Here is a 22,957-nt window from a genome sequence, read left to right as displayed (position 1 = left end):
CTGAGTTCAGCTCACTTTCCTGTTTGGCTGACTCAGGAAATCACCAGGATCACATTCTCGTCCAGGCCATGGAAGACTAGAAGAGATTCTCTTCTGACCTTGTATCCACCCCAGTGCTACCCTGAGTTTTTAATTTTGGGTGGGTGGGAGCAACAGTGAGTGGTGACGTCAGGGTTGAGGCCTGGAATCTGCCGTCTTCAGGAAAGCTTCCTTCCTTCAGTTCCCCCATCTGCGGAGGACACTGGGACCTTCTGAACTGAACTAAGCAGGGCCTTGAACACGAGGCGAGGGTCCGCAGCTCCCGGGGCTGCCCGCGGGGACAGAACGCGGCAGCCTGTGGGTTTGGTACTCCGGCCTCTCCCATACGTCGCAGTCCTTGTTTCCAGTGACACGTCTGCAGCGTGCAGCCAGTCCTGACCCCCTCTCGTTCCTTCGCAGTGAAAAGCAAAATGGAGGAGCAGGAGCAGGGGCAGGAGGCCGCCGTGGCTCCGGCACCGTGACCGCTGTTGGACTCGTCTCTCCTGAGCCCAGCGACCCAGTTCAAGCAACATGCCCAAGCTCTGCTTCCTGATCGTCACTTCTTCCAAGACTAGGTTTGGTTTAACGACTAGAATACAGAATCTTTTCCACGTTTGTTGCAAAATCTCTAGTGCACATAGTTCCTACTCCACTAGCCCTAACTCTGCCCTGCCCGTTTTACCTTCTCATCCGCACCTTGCTTCGTGCTTCGGGAGTTCACCACCGACCGCCACCAAAATGCGCAACGAACTAGTTACAAGAGATACCGTTCGTCCCGGTTGCCAGTTTCCCACTTTTGGCCACCCCTGCAAAGAGCCATATTTAAATTTAAGCCCAGCCCCTGCAGTGGGTTTTAAGTTGGTCTGGTGAACACTCGTCATAAAAAAGACATGGCCTGCGATCATTCCCAAAGGAGGCCGGCCCTTAACTTTTACAGCTCACCCAACAAGATGAGACACTTAAACCCAGACAACAACGACAAACGTTGTCAGGCCCCCAAATATAGCAAGGTCCTCTTTTCACGGGCAAGCTGACCTATTACCCTCATTTGGTCTGTGGTTTACCGTTAACCAAGATTTTCCCATTCAAAGAGCCACAGACGTAGCCTTGTGGGTTGTACTGGGTTGTTGGACAAGCTACCACACATCTTAAGTAAATAGTAAAGCCTTTATTTTTGTGTTAAGAACAGCATTTTGAAAATAAAATCCATCTGCCGATGCTTTACAACCTTTTCAATTTGTAGTATTTACATACAGTCATGTTTAGTATGCATTGGTTGTCTTGAAATTTCTTTAATGGTTTTTTCTTATAAGTGTGCGACAGCCAGGGCAGGATGAAGGCACATTATAAAACACACATCAATACATTTAACAAATACATATTACCTGTCAAAAATGAGCCATAGTTCTTTTCAGTTAATAAAAAGCACCCACTGAGAACGCCTGTGAGCTGGTATAATCACTGCATCATTGCACTATAAAAGCCACAATGCTCCCTTTCAGCTTGGGGTTCAACTCAGCGTTGGCCAGCCTGGGAGACCATCCTACGTGGATGCTGTCCAGTGTCCCCGAGGGAGTCGGTGCTGGAAGCACTGGCACCCAGCTTTCAACCATAGAACCTGAGACCCTGGGGACACACGCAGCTTCCCAACTTGCCTGCCAGTTCTCCAGTCTGCCCGCCCCCCCATCTCCAGTGGAGAAACCGAGCATATAATCACCATTTTCCATGAAGGGGGAGGCAAGAGTGGCTGTTATAGTCCCAGGGTGGTTTTAATAAGCGGACATGGCAAGGTTTGTGCTTACAATTAGGTATTTTTATCACAGACGCTCCCCTTCCAGATCATCTTCCCCAGCAAGGCTCCTTGACATAAACAGATCTTAAACAGAGGTGCCATTTAATTTTGTATTTAAACTTTCTTCTGTGGGGGCAGTTGGCTGCCAGTCTGTTGGCAAAGATGTCTCTTTGTACCCTTCTGGTGAATCGTTAGAAAAATAACAGTTCTCTGCGCTCTCCCTTCACTCCCCAGCTCCGCTCCCAGCGGGAGGGCATTCAGCCCACTCTCGATCTTAGAGCCAAAATAAAACAAAACCCAGAGCACAATAAATATCAGATGTTTAAGAAGAAAAGGAAGAAAAAAGGTCTCATTACGCGAGGCTCCCCGTGACACGAAGCTGGTTCCACGTTTGTGGTGGCGAAAGGCTACGTTCCCCCGCAGCCGTGGATGTGAGCGCACCCCACATGCCCGGGCCACCAGGAACCTAGACAATGGTGGTGTGAATTACTCTCTTCTGCAAGGAGCTCTTGCAGACCAAGTCACAGATGGGATCAGGGAGCTCCGAAGGACTCCAGGGATCGGGGGTGAGCGACCATTTCCTGGCACAAGAATGTGTAATGCAGTCCGTTCTCACCGGCCTGGACACGGGTGTTCGAAGATTTTTATGTTTTGAGAATTCTGGGTCTGCATGCAACTGCCTCCACCCCCACCCAGGCGCTGACTTCTTTCCCTCCCACCCCAAGTTTCAGTGCACCCGCTGACGCTCCTGTCACAGAGGCCTGGGCCTAGGTCTTCTAGAAGCAGGCGCGTGCTCTGGGCAGGGCAGGCGGCACCCCGCTGCCATGCTCCCCTTCCCCATGCGTGGTGACGAGAAATGAGCTAGCAGGACGGAAAACCAGAAGGAGGGCCACACGGGGCTGGCCGGTGGCCTGGTTACCCCAGTGCTCTGCAAGGGTGGGGTGGGCGGGCGAGGACAGGACACAGCAGAGACTAGGCCTCGAGAAAAGTCAGAAGGTTTATTAAACATACTCAGCTCGGACACATTGGCTTATGAAGAGGTCAGCTCCCCCTCACCAAACACTAACCCTTCTCGTTTTCTGTAAAAGGTTAAAGGCTTGTGGGTTTCATAGAAAAAAGCGTATAGTGATTCGAGTGTATGCAGACGGCCCCGCCCTCCCTGTGCAGGCCACGCTGCCGGGGGGGCCCCGCTTCCACTCGGCAGGGACTACGCTGGCCAAGCAGTGCAGAAAAGGCGCGGGCGAGCCGGCGGAGATGCCAAAGAACCGAGGAATGACTGGCTGAGCACAGATGGAAACCATGGCGGCACAATGGGCTTGGAAGGGTCAAACCATTCTCATGGAACTTGCAGGAAAAACACCAGGTCAAAAATGTATCCCACTCCCTCTAAACGCAGCAAGAAAGCCCCAGAACGTCACGACATCAGCGTTAAAGCCCAAGAACTCACTGCACGCTGGGCAGCAGCGCCCTCCATCCTGGGGGCACCAGGCCTGCCCTGTGTGTGCCCCATCTGGGACCTGCGCAGGCGCCTGCCAACCCGGGGCCTTTGGGCTGGGGGCCCCATGTGAGCCTTTGAAATGAGTGGGGATGAAACTGGGAGAGGGCTCGGAGGGAGATGACCAAGGGAAGACACTGCTACCCCAAGCCGGAGTGTTGCTATGGCAACACCAGGGCAGGAACCGGCCTGACTTCCTGCCATAGACACTAGTTCACAGGCCCGTAGAAGGAACAGTGGTTGGTCACCACTTTCTAAATGTGATGGTCACTTCAACTCCCAGACAGCACCTCCTCTTTGGCACAGGAGGGCATCCCTCCGCCGCTACTGGTTGGAAAGCTCACCCCATGATTCAATTGGGCCTCTCCTTGGAATCACACCCACAACCTCCTGACCCCTGTGAAATGTGCAGGCAGGAGGAAGAGCCCCCCGGGGTCCCCCTCAAGGCAACAGTCATCTCCAAGAGGCCTGGGGCCTGAGGAGGGCGATGCTATGGGGCGTGGGCACCTCCACGTTCAACCACAGCAGCCCGGCACACCGGCTGGGAACGTGGTTCTGCTCTACCCTCCGAGGGTGCAACAGTCTTCCTGGCCGTGTTCCGAGTGAGCCTAACACTATTTGCAATTAGCTTTGCTCTAGTTTTGGGGGACTGAGGTTGGTTTGGTACTGTGCGTGTGTGCGCGCCCGCGTGTGCGTGCGTGCGTGGAGCAGGGAGGGCAGTCGGTGTTAGCTTTTCAGGTCAGCAGTGTTCACATTTATACAAAATCCCCTCGTCTAGGATTTCCAAATCTCCTGGCTGTGAGGTGGCCTTGTTCGGCTACTGTTACTGATTTCTCCCTCAAGAAAGACAGCCAGGAAATAAAATCGGTAAGAGTTCTCTGGATCTTTTAGTCTTTCACCAGAGGTGTCTTCCAGTGTAACTTGGTGGAGCAGTTGGGATCTGGAAACAAGGATAACACACTAAGAACTCTGCTGTGCAAAGTCAACATCAGAACCGACGTGCTAACGACCTGCCAAAGATCAGTGCCTGGCCTTTTCGTAGGGCCGGGGCTCCTGGGAGAAGCTGCCACTCCATTCTCGGGAAGCCCACCTCCCTTTTTCAGGGACCATGCACCCCAAATGCTTCCTTACCCAGAAACCCACTTCACTTTCTAAGTCCAGGATGTTTTTGTCTTGAAGGGACCAGGAGGGCTTAAAAGAGTGACCACAGGGGCCACTTTCTAACCACATTAATTATAATGCAGGCAAATGCCTGAGTTAGGCTTCTCTTGGACCCAACGATGAGACAGTCCGACGGACGGCAGGGGCCGCAGAATGCAAATCTGTGCGTCTCTTTGTCTTTGAGCCTGTTCCAAGCCCACGCAGACCAATGCCTGACAGAGCATTCACAAGGCCAGGAAAACCCCAGTTCCCGCTAGAGATCAAAGACCATCCCTGACTCACATCAGAAACAAAAGCAGCTCAGGCCGAGCAATGGACTTGGCACATGACAGAAAGAATGGAAACCCAGTTTACACGTGTAAACTGGCCCACGCGCTGCTCGGAGAGAAGCGCGGAGCTGTGTTGGGAAATTAAATGTGGGAATGAGTGCAGCTTTGGATCGCTGGAGAAGCAGAATGATGTCATTCACGCAGGCAAAACATACACAGTGACGATTCTGCTGAAGGTCTGTTTGGCATCAGCTAGTAACCCTGCTTTTGTGTCCATGGGAGAGAAATATAATTACTTTAGTTTCTCAAGACAATTCTTAGGGAGTGTGAGTGGGGCAACCGGGTACCCGGCCGGGGCACAGAGACAGAGGGAGTATTAAAAAGGACCTAACTAGGTTGGATGTCAGCAAAATCCACCAGGGTTTCATAATTCTGGGCTTTTCTTCAGTGACTTCCCAGGGAGAGTGGGGTACCTTCTGCATAATGAAACCCGAGAATTCACTGGGTACAAGAGCCCCAAGAAACAGGGAGCCTTGCAAAAGAACCTACAGGTGGTGCACTAGGTGTGGGTGGATGTGCGTGTGGAAAAGGGGGCAGAAGAAAAATGGAAGCCTGGCATGCACTCTACTGCGGGCGTCTACTTGAGCCACTGTCCTTGCAGGCCCGTCAGCAGCCTCTGCAGAGCAGTGTGCCCCCGTTGAAGCTGACCCCCCCCTCCCGCCCCCCCTCCCGCCCCCCCCCCCCCCCCCCCATGACACACACACACTGACTGCTCTTAGGTTTCTGGCCCAAACATCACCTCTTGATACTTACAGTCCCGCCGTTCAGCACAACGGCCATCTCAGTTGGCTGATACACGTTGCTTCTGAAAGGAGCGCTGGGCCTGTTTCCCAAACTGCCATTGCGGAACCCTGCTGTCCGGAGAGCTGAGGGCGGGAGGGAAGAGCAACACAGAAACACCAAAAAAAAAAAAAAAGAGAGAGAGACAACTTTGTTTTCTTCTCCTGCATCAACACCACGCTCTGGGCACACATTCCCCCTCCCTCCTTCCCTTTGTCACAAGCCTGATTCCAAACAAAAGTCACAAAGGGGCTTTGTTCTCTGGCTCTCTTGGAGCCTAACCCATCTCAGTGGGGTTGGGAAGTCTGCAGAATCCAGGCTGCTGGAGGGGGACAAGGCTGGGCCTCCACCCCTCCCTCCCCAGCCCCTGCAGTCCACAGGTGACAAGGAAGCACCTCTGCATTCCCCGGAAGGTCTCCTCTGACAAAAGACCTCCTCGCTGCAGAATGCCATTCATGTCAAGTCCAACACTGCACTGTCAACACTGCTCACTGTTGCTTTACACACACAGGTAGGAAAGAGCATGGACGTCAAATCAAGGTACATGACAGAGGTCGTCTTCATGGGAAAGTGACTGGAAGAGCACAGACTCCAACCAGAAAGGGAGGGTTATTTCTAAATAGGAAAGAAACGGAAATCTGAAGCAGAGAGAGGAAAATATGCAGGCATGTTTTACCTCTGAAAGGTGGGTAAACAAACCGTGTTTCTTATTTGCTGTGCACTTTTAGAGACCCCCCCACCCTTTTTAATAAAGAAAAACCTAATTACACTAAAAGACATGGAAGAAACTTAAATGCATATTGCTAAGTGAAAGAAGCCAGTCTGTAAAAGCTACATACTGTATGATTCCAACTATAATATTCTGGAAAAGGCAAAACTAGAGAGACAGTAAAAGAATTTGTGTTTGCTAGGGGTTGGAAGCTGGTGATGAACTTGGTGGAGCGCAGGGCATTTTTAGGCACTGAAACTATTCTACACGATTACTATAATGGTGGACAGAAGACATTATACATTTGCCCAAAGCCATAGAACTGTGCAAAGAGTGATGTCTAAAAAGTAAATAATGGACATTGGTTAATAATAATGTATCAATATTGCAACACTAATGTAACAAATGCAAGATGTTCATAACAGGGAAACCAGGGGAGGGGCTTGTGGGAACTTTCTGTATTTCCTGCTTAATTTTTCTGTAAACCTAAAACTGCTCTAAAAAAACTGTCTATTAAAAAGTGGTGGAGAGAGTAGTAGTATTTAAAAATCAAAACAAAAGTCCATCTCAATGGTGTGATGGCATCTTCATTTTCATTGAAGGCACTAAGATTGCTTTGCTAAGAGAGGCCTCTCCTGTCTTCTCCCTGAAGGGAGTCATCTTTCTGACTAAAAAGTAGCAAGAGAGCTTGAGATCTTTACAAATTCCTTGGGGCAGGTACCAAAATCACCTTGGTATATAGTTAACCTTAACAGAATGCCAACCAGGAACCAGCACTGAGAAAAATACTTTATATATATTAACTCATTTAATTTTCATAGCACAATAGGTACTTTTATTATTTCCACTTTGCGTGGGACACAGGGAGATTAAGTAACTTGCCCAAGGTCACACAGCTGGTAAGTGATAGAACCAGCATTCAAACTCAAGTAGAGAATGTGTGTTCATAACTATCACACTATAGTGGCTCCAAATACTGTACTTTTTAAAAAAAATATATCTTTATTGATTTCAGAGAGAGGAAAGGAGAGGGAGGGAGAGACAGAGAACCACCAATGACGAGAGAGTCATTGGGGATCGAGCCTGCAGCCCGGGCATGTGCCCTGACCGGGAATCGAACCCTGATCTCCAGGATCCTAGGTCGATGCTCAACCGCTGAGCCACGCCCGGCTGGGCCAGATACTGTTTTTAACCACCACACTTAGTTAATTAGAAGCAACTTGAATTCAAGTGACATTAGGGGCAGCTCAGCCCAGATTGGATCAAAGAAACTGAGGCAGGGTAGGGAACGCATGTTCCAAGACGTTCTTACGAAAACCTCTTTTACTTTAGCATCTCCAAGCCTTCAGCAGCCTCTTAGGCGTGTGCTGAGCAAGGAGATGCCCTCCCTGGGAGGTGAAGGGGAAGCCAGCGCACAGCAGCGGGCAGAGGGCACCGCCGCGGACTCCTACCAGTCTCAGTTCCGAGCCTGGCCTGCTTGGAGGGAGGTAAGACCAAACAGCACAGCTTCCCCTACAGCGCACACAGCCAGCCAGGCGGGATCTGGCTCCAGCACATTCTCCTTCGCTGCACTGCGGGGGCTGGGGTGCTTTACCCAAGGGTCCCTCTCTGTAGGGCTATTTGTGCTCTCCTCTGGTAACCATCCCCCCCACATGCTAGGTCCCCGAGCGTTGGCTACAGCTGCCTTCTCCCCCCTCGCATGGGCATGTGATTGAGGCCTGGCCAATCAGGGCATCACATCTCCCCAGCCACGGCTGATGGGTTCAGGGAAGGGCCATCAGGTCCAATCAGAGCTAATTCTGGGATTTCTGCTCAAGCCTCCTGGGAAATGTTCCTCTTCTCTACTGGGACTCAGTGCAAGCCTAGAGCTGTGGGCTGCCAAGATGCTCAAAGAGTTAAGAGATGGAGAGAGACCAAATCTTGTCAACTTGAGCTGCCCAGATCGAACCATTCCTGAAGCTTCATCCCCAGTCCATTAGTTTTGTTGCTGCTGCTGCTGTTTTGCTTTGCTTAAGCTGATTCAAATCAGATTTTCATTACTTCCAACCTCAAGAATCCCAGTTAACACCCACTCTGACCTGGGTCAACTCTGAAAGGCCAAGCAGGCTCACCCATAAGAGGGTCCCCACAGGAATCAAAGATCATAAGTTGAATGCCAGCCTTCCCCTGTGGGAGTGAGGCTAGATTTGGCCCTGGCCCCAGAGCCAACTCAGGGCCTGCCACTGGGAAGTTATGGGTCAGAGTTTAAATAGCTCTTGGCCTTAAAGAGATTTGAGAGTCCAAATCCCCTAACAGAAGAAAGAACTCTTTTTCTTTCCTGCTGCTTGTAAAGGTGAACATTTAGGGCGCCTTGTTAACACTTTCTGAGATGTGATATGAGGTGCTACATCCTTCAGTGTATTTTAATCTTTTTACTCACATACCTCATGCCTTATTGATGCTTATTAATAAGCAGCAGGCTGGTGAAGTGTATATCAGGGCCCTCACTCTGGGGAAGGAAATAAAGAAGCAGAGGCTGCTGGGGTATGGCTGAGCCACCGGCCACCTGGAGATGCCCTTCCCACCTCTGAAGGAGCCCAGGCTCACTTTCAAGGGAGAAGCCTAAAAGGCTGGCTGGTTAAAATGCAAGAAAAACAGGGCCACCGTAGCTCCTGGTCAGGGCCCTTTGTGGGGTCTGGTTCCCTAAAATATAAGCTGGCTGAGGTCGGCACCAGATGACAACAGCTCTTCTCGCTGTGGCAAGGGAGTGTGCCCAGGCGTTCCCAGCTGGTGAAGCTGGGGATTCTGGAACAAGGCAGTCCCCATTCAGGATGCCACCTTAGCCTCTGAGAGCGTCCTGAGGGAAATGGCTTTGCCTGGAGCCCGCCCTGCCTGGTCCTATGCAGATTTTGGTGGGATCACATTTGGGATGCTGCAAAATGGAGCTATTAAAAGAAAGTCTGACAACAGCCAAGGCTGGTGAAGATGCGAGGCTCTCATACGATGATTAAAGCCCACCATTCTGGGGGGCTGTTGGCAGAATATAGCAAGCTTTAAAGGTGCAGATTCTTCGGTGCACTTTTAGATGCATGCAGCCTAGGAATTTATTTATTTATTTGCAGAGAGTTAGTTGATCAAGGGTACACAGGTGAATGGATAACAATGTTGACTGCAACAAACTGAGGGCTGCCAGATGGGAGGGGGTCGGGGGGCTGGATGAAAAAGGGGATGGGATTAAAAAGTACAAATTGGCAGTTACGTAACAGTCACGGGGATGTAAAGTGCAGCACAGGGAATGTAGTCAATAATATTGTGATAACTATGTATGTGCCAGGTGGGTCTGGACTTATCGGGGGATCACTTCATTAGTTACATAAATGTCTAATCACTGGGTTATACACCTGAAACTATGTCAACTGCAAATGAAAACTTTTAAAAATGTGGAAAAAATGCAGAAATGTTCACTGCAACATAACTTTCTAAAGAAAGCTAGAAACAAGTGGAATATTTGCCCGCCGAAGGTCAGAAAACTGAATTATGGTGCCTAATGGAAAGCTCTGCATCTCGAGAACATGTGGCTCTGCGGCCACTGACCTGCAAAGGCCCCGGCCCAGCCAGGACACTCACCGAAGCAAGCACACTGCTCAGCACCCAGTGTTTCAACCTGCTCACGCCTTAGAGTCACTCGGAGAGCTTACTACCCAAAACCAGACATTACGCAGAATAAGGGGCAGGCACTGGCAATTTTTTAAGCTGCTCAAGTGATTCTGATGTGCAGCTAAGTTAAGAAGGGCGCTATGGGATTGTCGTGTGTGTGTGTGTGTGTGTGTGTGTGTGTGTGTGTGTGTGGTGTGGTTGTGAGAGAGGGAGAGGGGAGAGGGAGGGAGAGAGACTGTGTGTATGCACTCATCTAGAGACGTCTGGCAAGATGGGAGCAACCTGCAGTAGCTGCCTTTGGGCAAGGGTATTTTGAGCAATTTTTATTATTTCTATTTACTGAATCTCCCACAGGATTATTCTTGATCTTTTGTCATCAGAAAGGAATAATAAAGCTATTTCTGTTTTGGAAAAGGGAGGGGACTAAAAGACAAGTTACTTGGCTTTGATACATGTCAGGGTGTGAAACAGATGTGGGTGGAGTCACCTCTGGAACCCCATTACCCCCTGAACACTGCTGGTACGGACCTGGGTCCCAGTTCCCCTTGACCTCTGGATCTTCTGCGGATATGACATATTGGTTGCATTTTCACAGGAAAGGATGCATGTAATGCGAGCCAGAAAACCAACTTTCCCTCTCCCGGCTCTGCTGTGCACTTACAGCCTTGAGTTGAACCAGATGCCTCAGTTTCCTGCTCTGTAATATGGGATTGATAACCCCTGTCTTCTCAATACACAGAGCTGTCCTGACACATCAGTGACGTGAGGGACACCAATGTGCTTTGAGAAGAATAATTCTGTGGCAGAGTGTTCAAGTGTGTGGGCTCTGGAGCCAGCCTGCCTGGGTTCACACCCAGGCTCTGCCTCAGTTTCCTATCTGCAAAACGGACCTCATTGGGTTACTGTAGGCATTATATGAGATTAGCTGTTAAAATGCACAGAATGGTACCTGGTCCATGAGAGGCATGCAGTAAAGGCTAGCCATCCTTACTTTTGAAGACCCTAATACTTGGATAGTTCTAGCACCCCCATTTCACTGCAAGGAAACTGGACCCTCAAGTTCTAACTTTCTGGGGGTAACAGAGCTTTGAGAACCTGACAGAGTGACAGACCAATCCCCAATAAATGAAAAAAATTTACACCCATTTCAGGCAATGCCATTACCACTGAGGTCCCAGGGGAGTCCATGAGGAAGAACCTGTTCCAGGAGGAGCCAAGGAACAGGTGGCTCCCCCAGGACACTGGGAACTGGCCAGACTACTAGCCTTTCTGTTCATCCTATCGCCTGAAGGGCCCTCTGGGCTCTCAGAGATAATCCCCATCCTGACCTCCCAAGGCAGCACCTGCACCTGGTCTCAGGTTCTGCTTTTAGGAGAACCCAACCAAGACGCACATCCAACATGCCAAGTACCGTGGGACGCACTCAGGATGTTACACTCAGCATGTAATTTCTCACTACAGCTCCATGAGGTACATTCTTTTTTTTTTCTTTTCTTTTTTTTTTTAACAGATGAAAGAAACTACTGAAAGCCACATATCTAGAAGTTGGGCATTGCCAGATCCAACTTTTGGCAGCGGCAGTGAACCCAGACATCTGACTTGAGAGCTCAAATTCATATACTCTTGGTGCCAGAGGTCGGGGAGGGGACACAAGCATGGCCCCTCATGATCCTGCACAAAGGCTGCAGTTGCAAATCCTTCCGGGGAGCCAGACAGTTTAACTCATGTTACCACGCCAGAGTGGCTGGGTCAGGGAAAACAGGGAGCGGGGAGTGCGGTTACACAGAAAGTGGATCCCCAACTAAGGGGTAAGAGGTAGGGCCTTCCAGCCAGCTCCAGACAGTCGCTACTGCTACTAGCTGGGAGGGTGGCCGGGCACTGCCAGATCCAACTTTTCAAAGACAGAAACCTGAATTTTTACATTAAATTACTTGGCAATTTATAGGAAAAAATTCTAAATAGAAATCCATCTCGCCCTAGTCGGTTTGGCTCAGTGGTTAGAGGGTCGGCCCTTGGATTAAAGGGTCCTGGGTTCGATTCCAGCCAGGGACACGCAGGAGGTTGCAGGCTCAGTCCCTGGCCCTGGTCAGAGCCCCTGAGGAAGGCAACCAATCCATGTGTGTCTCTCACATCAACGTTTCTCTCTCTTTCTCTCTCTCTCCCTCCCTTCCACTCTGTCTGAAAAGCAATGGAAAAAATATCCTCCGGTGAGGTTTAAAAAAATAAAAATAAGTAACCCATCTCTGGGCCACTTTCCACACAGGGTCGACATCTGTGGGCCCTGCTCTGCCAGGGTTGCCCGGGACCACCTCTCCCCGCCGCTGGAAGAGAGTCCTCGGGGGACAAGCGCCCCGCCCGCCTACCTGCGTTGTGCTCGTCCATGGAGAAGGCTTTGTTTTCCATGTAGGTGCGCGGCAGCTGCAGGTCCTCCTCGAAGGCCGTCTCCCGCATCCTCGGCTGCGGCGTGTCGAAGTAGTTGGGCGCGCTGTCCTGCGGGGCCGGCAGGATGGTGCAGTGGATCTCGGGGATGGCGTGGAAGATGACGAAGACCCAGCCGCTGGCCACGAGCGCGATGGCCAAGGTGGGGTCGCCCCAGGCGTCCCCCCGCCGCAGCTCGGCGTTGCCGAAGAGGTACATGGTCATCCAGGCCACCCAGATGAGCACGGACAGGAAGGCGGTGACCAGCAGGCAGGCGCCGTTCTGCTTCCACTTCTGGAACTTGCCGCACAGCGTGAAGAGCGCCAGCCCCAGCGCGGCCGCCAGCAGCACCATGTCGTAGATGAGCGCCATGGCGAAGTCCATGGGCTCGTAGGCGCAGGCCGGCCTGGCGTCCCGCAGCACCGTGAGCACCAGCCACTCCGCCGCGATGATGACCTGCACGAGCATCAGGCACAGCGCCAGGCCCACCAGCTGCCGGCCCGACGGGCCCTTGCCGCGCCGCACCAGCCGCCGCACGCGCCACGCCTGGCTCAGCAGGCAGGCGAAGCAGAGCGCGAAGAGCACGCCCCACAGGAAGCGGCGCACCGCGCACAGCGCCTCGTCCTCGCGGATGATGAAGGCGAAGGTCAGCCCGAACAGGCCCAGCGTCCCCAGCAGGAAGAGGAAGTGCAGGCCCACCGGGTCCTTCTTCTCCTTGTCCTTGATGAACGGCAGCCGCACCAGCAGGATGAGCATCAGGAGCAGCGTGATCAGGGCGCCCGCGCCGGCCACCGCCTCCACCACGATGCCCCAGATGGTGTCCAGGTCGCACAGGGACACGTACTGCGGGAGGAGGTCCAGCCCGCAGCCCCGGGACGTGCTGGAGTTCTCGGAGGCCCCCGAGGCGACCAGGAAGAGCAGGAGGAAGGCGAGCGCTCGCTGGGTCCCCATCTTCCTCTCTGGCGCGGAGCAGGCCCGGAGAAGTTGGGGGTGGGGTGGGGAAAAAAGATCAATTCATCATAAGCCTCCCACTCTCCTGCCTCCACCTCCTTCCAAACCTGCTCGCCCACAGCGTGCCTCTGGACACTCAGGAGAAGGCCCCCCTTATAGGCACGCAGCCGGCGGGGCCCTGGCGGTGGGGGGTGGATGGAGTCTGGCTCCATCTGCACCTTTGGCCCGGCCCAGGGAACAGCCATGACTCATCGTCACTGGTGGCTGGAGGAGAGGCTGAGAGAAGACTCACTTTCTCTGAGTACCCTTCGCATTCTCTGACTTTGAGGCCCTGTCTGACCTCCAAAAAGAAGGGAGTAAAATGAAACTTTAAAGAGAGAGTCACGGGCCATGGCCATGCCCGGGCGGCGCCGGGAGAACGGCCTGCCTCGCCATTCAGCCTCTCGTGGTCGCAGCTGACACTTAGCGCAGACTCTGCCTCTGCCAGGCACTCAACACATCCAGTCCTTAGGCTGGTGACCAAACAGCCTCCAGGAAGTGAGGGCACCAGCCCAAGGTCACTCAACCCAGCTCCTAGAAGCCTGCCAGCATTCCCAGTGCAGTACCACGCACCCAATGCACTGGCTTCCACCCTGGGTTCTCACACATCTCATCCCCCTCCAAAGATTTCCCAAGCGTCCATCCTTACTCCACGCCAGCCTCCCTCTCCCAGGGGTGCCTGTGGGATGCTCCCTGGCGCGCTCTCTAGTCCCCATGCAAGCTGGAGTCCACACAGCAGCCTTGACGAAGGCCTTTACCCGCCTCTCCCCACCTTTCTGCTCCTTCTGCTAGGGATGCTCCTCTGAGCCCTAGCGAGGAAAACGGATCTTCCCCGTTGGTCTCAGCTCTGACATCACCCACTCAGCCCTGGGCAAGGTCACACCCCATTCCTCTTCATCAGAGCCTCTCTCTATTTCTTAGTCATCTTTGTGCCTGTTTACTTTGTTTCTACTCTCCCTCTCTCCTGTCTGCCCTTCGTGTCTTTCTCCTTGGCGAGCTGTCTGTCTTGTTCATCAATATAGTCAGGGTTTCTCAACCTTGAAACCACTGACATTTAGTGCCTGATCAGTCATTGCTGTGGGGCTGTCCTGGGCACTGCAGGATGTGTAGCACCATCACTGGCCTTCATCCACTAGATGCTCAAAGCAACCCACCTCCCCAAAGTGTGAGAACCCGAAAGATCTTTAGACACTGCCCAGTGACCCCTAGGGGGCGAAATCCCAGGGTAAGTGCCACTGGTGAAGACTCAAGCACTAGCACAGAGCTGGCACAAAGTGGATGCTTAGTAAAAACCGCAGTCACCAGGACCCCTTCCTCTAGCCACCGCCACAGCTCCGAGAGTTTGAAGGAAGCCCCACCTTCTGCTCCTATCCCCTTTTCCAAGCATCTCCAGCAGCTCACAGCTGTAGCTCCATCCGCATGTGGGGGTTGTAACCAGCCACCTCCAGCGGGTCCCTGGGGCTTCCCTAAGTAAATGTGGTATTGACCACCTCTCTCTGATCCTTTACAGGATCCTGTGAACAGCTCCGATCCTGCCTTGGCCGTGAGACCACTGACAGATAAATTATTGATGCTGCCGACTGAGGAGCCTGGTGCTGCAGGGACGGTCACCTGGGCCTGTAGATGAGAGGAAGCCGGCTAGCAAGGGAGGGCGTCTGGGAAGAGGTGTCCTTACACAGCATCCCACTCAAGCAAATTAGTGGTGAGGATGCACCCCAGACATTGGCAGTCTGGCCCATCGTCCAGCCACTATTTGTGGCCCTGCCACGTCAGTCACTGGAGTGCCACCTCAGCTACTTAGGCCTTGTCTACCCACTGCCTGTGTAGTTATTTACTTAACTGACTTACTGAGTCCTTGAAATCAACTCATCTAAAAGAAAACAACCCACTGAAATACGTAACTCTTGACATGCTGAATCGGTTATTGACGTAATGCATGTTGGATACCCAATGGCACATCCCCAGTACCCCTTTGGAAAAATATTGTCCTGGACAGAGCTGATTATCACAAGGTCCTGTAAGCATGCTGGGAATGAAAATTTAAGAACTGGATATGTCGGAACTAAATGCCATCTGCCTCCCAACAGGATGGAGGGGCCCTACAGTGGAGTTCCCCCAGACATCGCATCAATGGCAAAGGCAATTAAGAGACTTCTCAGTAAGTAACAACAGGACACGTCCCACAGAACCTCTCTAGGTCTCAGGGCAGCCAGATTCATCATCAGCATGGCTGGAAGATGAGGGGTAGGAATGTACTTCTGGAGACTTGACCCCCAACCCTCCCCACTTACCTCCTAAGCCAGGGAACATTTGGCCATGTCTAGGGACATTTTTGGTTGTCACAACTGGGGAAGGTGGTGCAACTGGCATCTAGTGCCAGGGATGCTGCTGAACATCCTACAATGCACAAGATGCCCCCACCCCGCCCCCTAAACAAATAATTATCCAGCCCCAAATGTAAAAAGTTCCAAGGTTGAGAAAGTCTGAGGCCACTTGAGGTCAGAGTTGATGGGGAAAATGCCTGTCAGCCTCAGCCCTGCATCTCGTGTCCCTTCCTTTCAAGAGCTTGGCCTTCCTTAGCTGCCTCACTTACTCTCTTGGGGACATCTCCTCTCTCTAGGCCTGGCTACAAATTAGAACTTGGTTTCCCCAGCCCCTGATTGGCCTTCCGACCACAAGAAGAAACCAATAGGGATGGTGTCAAAACCAAGACGGTGACCAAGCTTCTACACTCGAGCAGCGCTCTGGCGCGGTCCTGGTCTCTAGCTCCCGCTCCTTTTTAGCATAGTAAATGGACACACCCTTGACTTCTGCTTTCATTCCTGAGGGTGGAACCCTCTCTTTTCAGGACAGCTGTTTCCCAGCGTCCATTTCTCTCATTTCTGAAGAGCTCAGGATTTTCCTTCAGAGGGCCACCTGACCCAGCTCTGAGCACCTGACCCAGGCCTGGCCAATCAGAACATTTATCCCACCCTTTGGTCACACCGATTGATTCCTGGACAGGCACATAGCCCCACCAGGTCCATGATAATCAGCCTTAGGACATTTGCTGGGAATAACTGGAAAGAGGTTTTCTAAGCTAAAAGGATATAGGCCCGGAGCTGGAGAGGACTTAATTTACTATTTATCACCATAGGAAGAGAACCTGTCCCAGCAGAGTAAGGCTGACCCAAAGGAAATGGCCAAATGATAGAATGGAGCCCTAATACATTGAATGGCTGGATTCAACTGTGAGTGAAGCCAGGTACCCTGGTATTTGCAGTTCTAGCAGCCAATTAACTTCCCTTTTATGGATTAAGCCAGTTTGGACTGGATTTGTGTTACTTGCCAACAGAGAAGCTCTTTTATTCCTCCAACATCATGTGGCCCCCTTCCTTCAGGAAGTCCTCCATACCCAACTTCTAGCTAGCCAGGGGCTTTAGTAGGGTCCACCTGTCTCAAGTGGGTCTTTATCACTGCCAAGGAGGCCCATGAGGTGACAGCAACTCCACACTAAAGGACAGTCAGAAGGAAGGCTACAGACAGCCTCACAGGGTGAAGCTGAATTCAGCTTGCTTAGGATTTCTGGGGGATTCAGAATTGCCCCGCAGAGTTTTCTATTCCTGCTGCAGGGACAGTGACAGTAACTGTTAACTCATCACCCCTACTATGCTCCTGGCACTTTTCTATGCAAGTCACATGTTAACACCTTTATAATCTGTACAAGGACACTGTGAACAGCAAGTACTGTTCCATCTCCATACTGCAGGAAATAAAACAGGGAGGTCAGCTGGCTTGTCCAAGTTCACACAGCTAGAAAGCAGCGGAGCCAAGAGATAAACAATTGTACTATTGTCGCTGGGCTCTTACTACAGACCGGGGCTGCAAAAATGTCACCTGGCGAGCCCTTTCCTGGCCAGCCTCTCTGAATTAGTTTCTCCCCACCCCCACTAGGCTCCGTGTCCGTACTTTCTGATCTTTGTCTCATGTACCACAATTTTCAGTTACTTTATTTTATTACTCTTTGGGTCTGTTCTCCTACCATCATCTCCAGGCCCTTGTCGGTCGTGTTCTGCACAGATTCCCCAGTGCCTGGCACCCCGGCGAGGCTTGCAACCTGCTGCTGAATGAATTGCTGAATATGGTCTCCAACCCTCACTCACCAGCGGGCAGATGTTCTCGCTGCCATCTCACAGATGAGGGTACTGAGGGTCTGAGGGGTTTAAGTCAGTTTCACCCTCGGATGGGCAACAGCAGCAACACCACCCAGGAACTTGTGAGAATGCAGACTCCCAGGGACGGGGCCCAGCACCCCCTATCGACAATCCCCAAGGGTGTACAGATGCTGGGGCACGGACGCATGAGCAGGGGTGCCAGGACACCCACCTGACACCAGGCAGGTGGCGCCCGCTGCCAGGAAAGCCATCTTGCTGCACTGGCCACCTGGTGCTCCCCCCACCGCAGGTTGAGCAGCTCTCCAAGAACCCCAAGCTGAACAACACCGAGTAGAGGTCTCGAGTCAGCCACCAGGGAAGGCTCACTGGGATGGGATGAATAAATAGCAACAAACTTGTGGGATGGAAGCCTGCAGCTCCTCAAAGACAAGACTGAGTTCATGGGAAGGATGTGCGAGACTGTTCACAATACTAATTACCTACGCTGCCAGCCAGGCTCCCAGAAATGACTCATTCAGCACTCAGATGCTTTTAAATACACTGCATTACTCCCCCCCCACTGAAGAGGGGCCGGAGCTGCCAGCAGGTGACGGAGCAGCAAGCTCCATATCCCTGAGAGCGGCCGCCGGCGCTGGAAAGACTGCCGGCGGGAGTCCTTGTGCAAGGACACTGCTTCCTGCTGAAGGCCACATGCATGGGCACCAAGAACTTCTGAGTGAGACCTTCTGGTTTCAAGTCCCACTCCTGCCGCTCGCCAGCAGCCCCGTGACCCTGAGCAGCTGATTTAACCTTTCTTGCCTTTGTTTCTTCATCTGCAAAATGGAGGTGATAATAATGCCCATCGACTAGGGCCGTTATGAGGATTAAAAATAATAATTAGGGTCTAGAACAGTAGCTAACGTAGGGTAAGCATTTATATAAAGTGTCTGTTAAATAAATAGAAACGACTGGCAAATGCTCCCTGGTGTGGGGCTGTGAACTTTTCTGGCTATTTCTTCAGGAGGGGTGGCTGCCATGGGGATAGAGTTAGAAGTGCAGCTCGCCCAGGGGTTTGTCTGCCACTGGTTTCCAGCCTCCCCCATCACACACCAAGCAGAGAGATCCCTGAGGTGGTGTGAAGGGAGATAACTTTGGGGGTGATCTGCTCTGGGAATCCCCAAACTCTCCTGAGTGGGAACCTCACTGTGAGGGTGATTTTCCTGACAGGAACCCAGGTTGGAGGACCCAAGGGTGTCCCTAAAACTGGGTGTCTCTGATGAGTCAGAGCAAGGACACCCAGACAAGGCATGAGCCATTCTCTGTGACCAGCTTCCCATGTTCCTACCCACTCATGTGAAAGGAGATACAAGGTCTACAAAACTGCTCTGGAACACATCATTCCGACCAGCCTCATCTTGGGGGCTCCCAGTAGGGCTCCAGGGGGCGACTCATACTCTACCCTAGTGTCCCCAGTGCCCAGCAGATCAGAGGCATCTTAAACCCACCTTCTTTAAAGATGAGGGGAGACATTGGAACATGCGAAGGAAAGAAAAAAATAGCAGGTGAGAAGGGGCTCTATACCCGGAGAATAGCTGGCAGAGAGTTAACACTCCCATCCATCTCCTCGGGAATGGGAGGGAAGCCAGACAGAGCTGTGTGACACGGGGCACCACTTAACCTCTGTCTGTAAAATGAAGATAACCATAGCACTGCCTTCACAAGGCTGGTGTGACAAGTACATGAAAAGTACCCAGTAAGGTGCCTGGCACACAGGGAGTAGGGGGTTCCTGCATATTAAAAAGACAATCATGGTTCCCATAGTTCCACTGGTAAAATGAAGGTAGACGAGGCAGCCTGGCCAGAAACTTAGTGGAATTTACAAGTCAAGCTGGAATCCTGACCTCAAGGCCTTTCTACTGCACCCCTGGTTTGACCACCCCCATGTCTGGCAGGGGCCCAAGAGGAGGCTGTGGAGCCAGTCTCCCAAGCACCCCAGCACTACACTCACTCTTCCCTAGAGCCACAATCTCGCCCTCTGTTATCTTTTCCAAGTTAAACTATTTTATAATCTTCATTTCCCAATGCTGCCCAGACCACCAGACAGTTTGGGGGCACTCAAATTTAATAATCCTCAAAGGTCAGTAAATAGGGTTGCCAGAACACAAGCTCTTTGCACATGAATATGCAAAGCAGCTCTGATCCTGTAAATAAAAGCAATCATTTAAATGCAAATTGCATCCTCGGCTGCTCAGCAGGGCTGGATGGTTCCTCATGGGCAGTAATTCTGAGAAGAAAATGTGACCAACTCAGAACCCTTAGGAAGCTCTGCGTGGAAGTGTTTATGGGGCCGTGGGCTCTGGGTAGGAGCTCCTTAGGGTGGTCAAGAACTGCTTAAAGGTGGGGAGTGGATTTAAAAACCCAAGCCACTCCTTGAGTGCACTCGTAGAGCTGGCCAGGATCAAAGCGGCTCCCACAGGCTGGCGGGCTGGACAAGGATCCTAGGATCCAGAGGCAGGATGAAAGAGAAGCCGCTTTCTGTGTCCTTGTTGAGGTTACAGGAGCTTTTAAAAATCAGATCCCCTGGCTCCCCACTCAAAACTCTCTGAGGGGTCACTGGCCCAAGGAGAATAAAACCCAAACTCTTTTCACCGTCCAACAGATCGCGGTCTGGCTGGTCCCCCCAATCCAGTCCTGCCACCCCTGCCACACACACACACACACACACACACACATCTGCCTGTGAGCTCCAGCCACAATGGCCTTTGTTCAGTTTCTCTAACTTCAATCCCATCTCCAAGCCTTTGCATTGGCAGTGCTCTCTCCCCAGGATCTCACCGTGGTGCGCTCCCCCCCCCCCCCCCATCTTGCAGGGTTGGACTAAAATGTCACTCCCCAGAGCAGTCTTCCTTACAAACACAGCCTTTGCCACTTTTTTTTTTTTTACAGCACCCTGCTTTATTTCCCCGTAGCCCTTACCCCAGCTGAAGTTGTATCTACTATATGTTTACTTGCTTCGTGTTGTTCGCCCACCTCCCCGCACCCCGAGCAGGGGCTTGTTGGTGTTGTGTCCCGCAGTGTCCCGGACCAGCTCTGCAGCCGGCAGGCTTATTGAGATAACGACCTAATCAATGAGGATTTTGAGCTTCTCTTTCCAACAAGGCCGCTTGTCTCGCGGACTGTGCCCCAAACGGCAGCTCCGTCCCCCTTCCATCTTCTTCCCTCCCCAACTGAGCTGACCCCTTTCAGGCTGAAAGCGGGGAACGTCCACTTCACATTCATTTGCCTGCTCAGAGCCTGGATCCTACCAAAGCCCCCGCCCCCAGTAAATTTCTACATCGAGGCTCCTTGGCTGAACTTCCGAGGCCTTTGTGCCAAGTTCCCCCGCTCCCAACTTCTCTAGTCTTGGCGAGGACCCCCCAGTTCCTCTCGGACTCTGCTCAGGTGCCCCCCCAACCTGGCGCGGCTGCGGCGCGTGGGCCCGGGCCCCCGAGGGGACGCCGCTGCCCGCCACTTCAGGGGCCTTTGTCCGAGCCTCCAGGAGCCGCCCCTCAGCGAAGGGGGGCAGTGTCGGGGGGGGGCTGAGTGTGACAGGCCAGGGCCGGGAGTGTGCTGTGAGGGCGCGGGCCGGTCCTCTGCGGCAAGGTCGGTGCCCCCCCCCGCTGGTTAACCAGCTCCCCCCGGCCGAGGCGCGTGCGGGAGGCAGGGGCCCAGGGGCGCAGGGGCGCAGGGATGGGAGCCGTGTCCCCCAAGGAGAGGGGACGCGGCAGCAGACGAGTCCTCACTCCCGGCCTGGCCGGCACAGAGACGCCAGCCCCGCCATTGTACGCGGCCGCCCCCACCGGTCCCCCAGCCCCAGGTCGCAGCTCCCCTCTCCGTCCGCAGTGACCGCTCCTGGTCCCTGGTGCGCAGCGCGGCCGGCGGCGAGCCCGGCCCCCGGCCCTGCGGCAGGTGCGACAGCTCACCCCCAAAGCCCGGCCCTCGCGCCCCGCTCCGTCGGCCGGGCCGGGGGTCAGCCCCCCGGGGTGGCTGCGCAGCCCCCACGCCTGCCCGCGCTCCCCTCACGCGACGAGTCACTCGGGCACGGCGGGCTCCTTACCTGCCCCCCGCCGCCCTTTAGCGGCGGTCGCCCCCGGACTCTCCTCGGAGGCTTGGGTCCCCGCCTGGCCCGGGGACACAGCGCCCCGGCCCCGGGCCCCCCTCCCCCTCCCCCTCCCGCCCCCGCGGCTCCGCTCCCGCCTCGCCGTGATTCCCCGCGCCCGGGTCGCCCGTCCTCCGCCTCAGACTAACCCCTCGCGGGGGTGAGAAAACACAAGCAGCAAACCCCCTAATCCTCGCCATCCCACGCGGGAAAAGTTTCCGGAGTCCCCGCAGCGCCTTGCACCCCATCGGCGCGGCTCGCACTCACCGACCCCCGCGGCCCCGCAGCGCCGACGCTCCCGCTGGCCCTCGGCCCGAGTCACATCCCCGCAGCGCGGCCCCCGCGCCCGCCCCGCGCGCGCCCGGCCCGGCCCGACTGCATCTCCCTCGCGGACCTCGGCCGCGCGGGGCGCCCCCTGGCCCGCGCGCGCTGCAGCGGCCGCCGGCCCCGCCCCCGCCAGCCCCGCGCCCAGGCCCCGCCCCCGCAGGCCCCCCGCAGGCCCCGCCCCCAGGCCCCGCCCCGAGCGCGGCCACCCGGCCCCGCCCCTCCCCGCTAACCGCCGCGCCCCGGACCCCGCGCCCGCAACGCACACCCGCCGGCGCGAGCTCCTGGGTCCCTGGCGCAGCACGGAGGTGACCCCCTTCTTTGTCCCAAATTCGGGGACCTACCCCCGCTTCCACAGTGCGCCGTAAGCAGTCCGTACGCGCCAGACAAGTTCCCAGTCGATCCTGTCCCAGGAACACGCACGGAGGGACAGTCCAACCGGGGTCCCAGGGCAGGGCCTTTGCCGCCCAGGGCTCTCTCCAACGTGGGTCCCCAAACAGTCACTTTCCTACCACGCCCCGGCACCGGGTCCGGGACGCGCCGTCGCCCTGTCCACCGCCAGGCGCACCCGCGCGGCTTGGCTCTACGCAGGTCGGAACACAGCCCTTTTCCGCCTCGGCGAGCACCCTGCCCCCCCCCCCGCCCCCGCCACGTGTCCCCGTCTCCGCGTGCGCGGGCTCAGCGCCCGAGGCCCCGCCACCAAACACACGCGCACGTCCTCGCGGTGCGCCTCTCGCGTGGGCCCATACACAGGATGCCACCAAGGACGCCGCACACGTCCCCCACGTCCACACGTCCACGCTCTCCGGGGGTGGGCCCACGCTCCGCGGCCCTGGGCCCCCGCTTCAGGGTCCGCAGGCGCCCCGGGCACAGCCGGGAAACTCGCCTAGAAGCGGCGGAGGGGCAGCGAGAAGGAGGGGTCGGGGCGGCCTCGGCACAGTCCACCGCGCCGTCCGTCCACCGCGCCGTCGGTCCACCGCGCCGTCGGTCCACCGCGCCGTCCGTCCACCGCGCCGTCGGTCCACCGCGCCGTC

The 22,957-nt window shown here is 54.3% G+C and overlaps 2 protein-coding genes across 6 annotated transcripts in view; one reads left to right on the top strand and one right to left on the bottom strand.

The window, feature by feature from the left end:
• The window catches only part of IQCK (IQ motif containing K), a 98,930-nt gene extending 97,680 nt beyond the window's left edge, over positions 1–1,250 (top strand). For all 3 annotated transcript variants that reach the window (XR_013998473.1, XM_081132907.1, XM_081132905.1), the window contains one exon: positions 439–1,250. Coding sequence is in view for 2 of the 3 variants with exons in the window: in XM_081132905.1 (XP_080989031.1) it covers positions 439–500 (62 nt within the window). In the remaining variant the exon portion in view is untranslated. The remainder of the gene's footprint in view (positions 1–438) is intronic.
• Positions 1,167–22,541, bottom strand: GPRC5B (G protein-coupled receptor class C group 5 member B). Of its 3 annotated transcripts, none has more exons than XM_081132903.1 (4): positions 22,268–22,541; positions 12,284–13,297; positions 5,549–5,661; positions 1,167–4,245 (listed from the first exon to the last, which is right to left on the bottom strand). In XM_081132903.1, the coding sequence occupies exons 2-4, from the start codon at positions 13,287–13,289 to the stop codon at positions 4,201–4,203; spliced, it is 1,164 nt and encodes a 387-aa protein (XP_080989029.1). In that variant the 5' UTR covers positions 13,290–13,297; positions 22,268–22,541; the 3' UTR covers positions 1,167–4,200. The 3 variants fall into 3 exon arrangements, with proteins under 3 accessions (XP_080989029.1, XP_080989030.1, XP_080989028.1); XM_081132904.1 differs by lacking the exon at positions 22,268–22,541 and adding an exon at positions 21,867–22,018; XM_081132902.1 differs by lacking the exon at positions 22,268–22,541 and adding an exon at positions 17,694–17,770.
• Positions 22,542–22,957: the final 416 nt, after the last annotated feature.

This window comes from Miniopterus schreibersii (genome assembly GCF_964146895.1).
Source record: "Miniopterus schreibersii genome assembly, chromosome: 3".
NCBI lineage: Eukaryota > Metazoa > Chordata > Mammalia > Chiroptera > Miniopteridae > Miniopterus > Miniopterus schreibersii.
The sequence above is the reverse complement of the archived record's forward strand: the minus strand, read 5'-3'. Positions and strand labels throughout refer to the sequence as shown.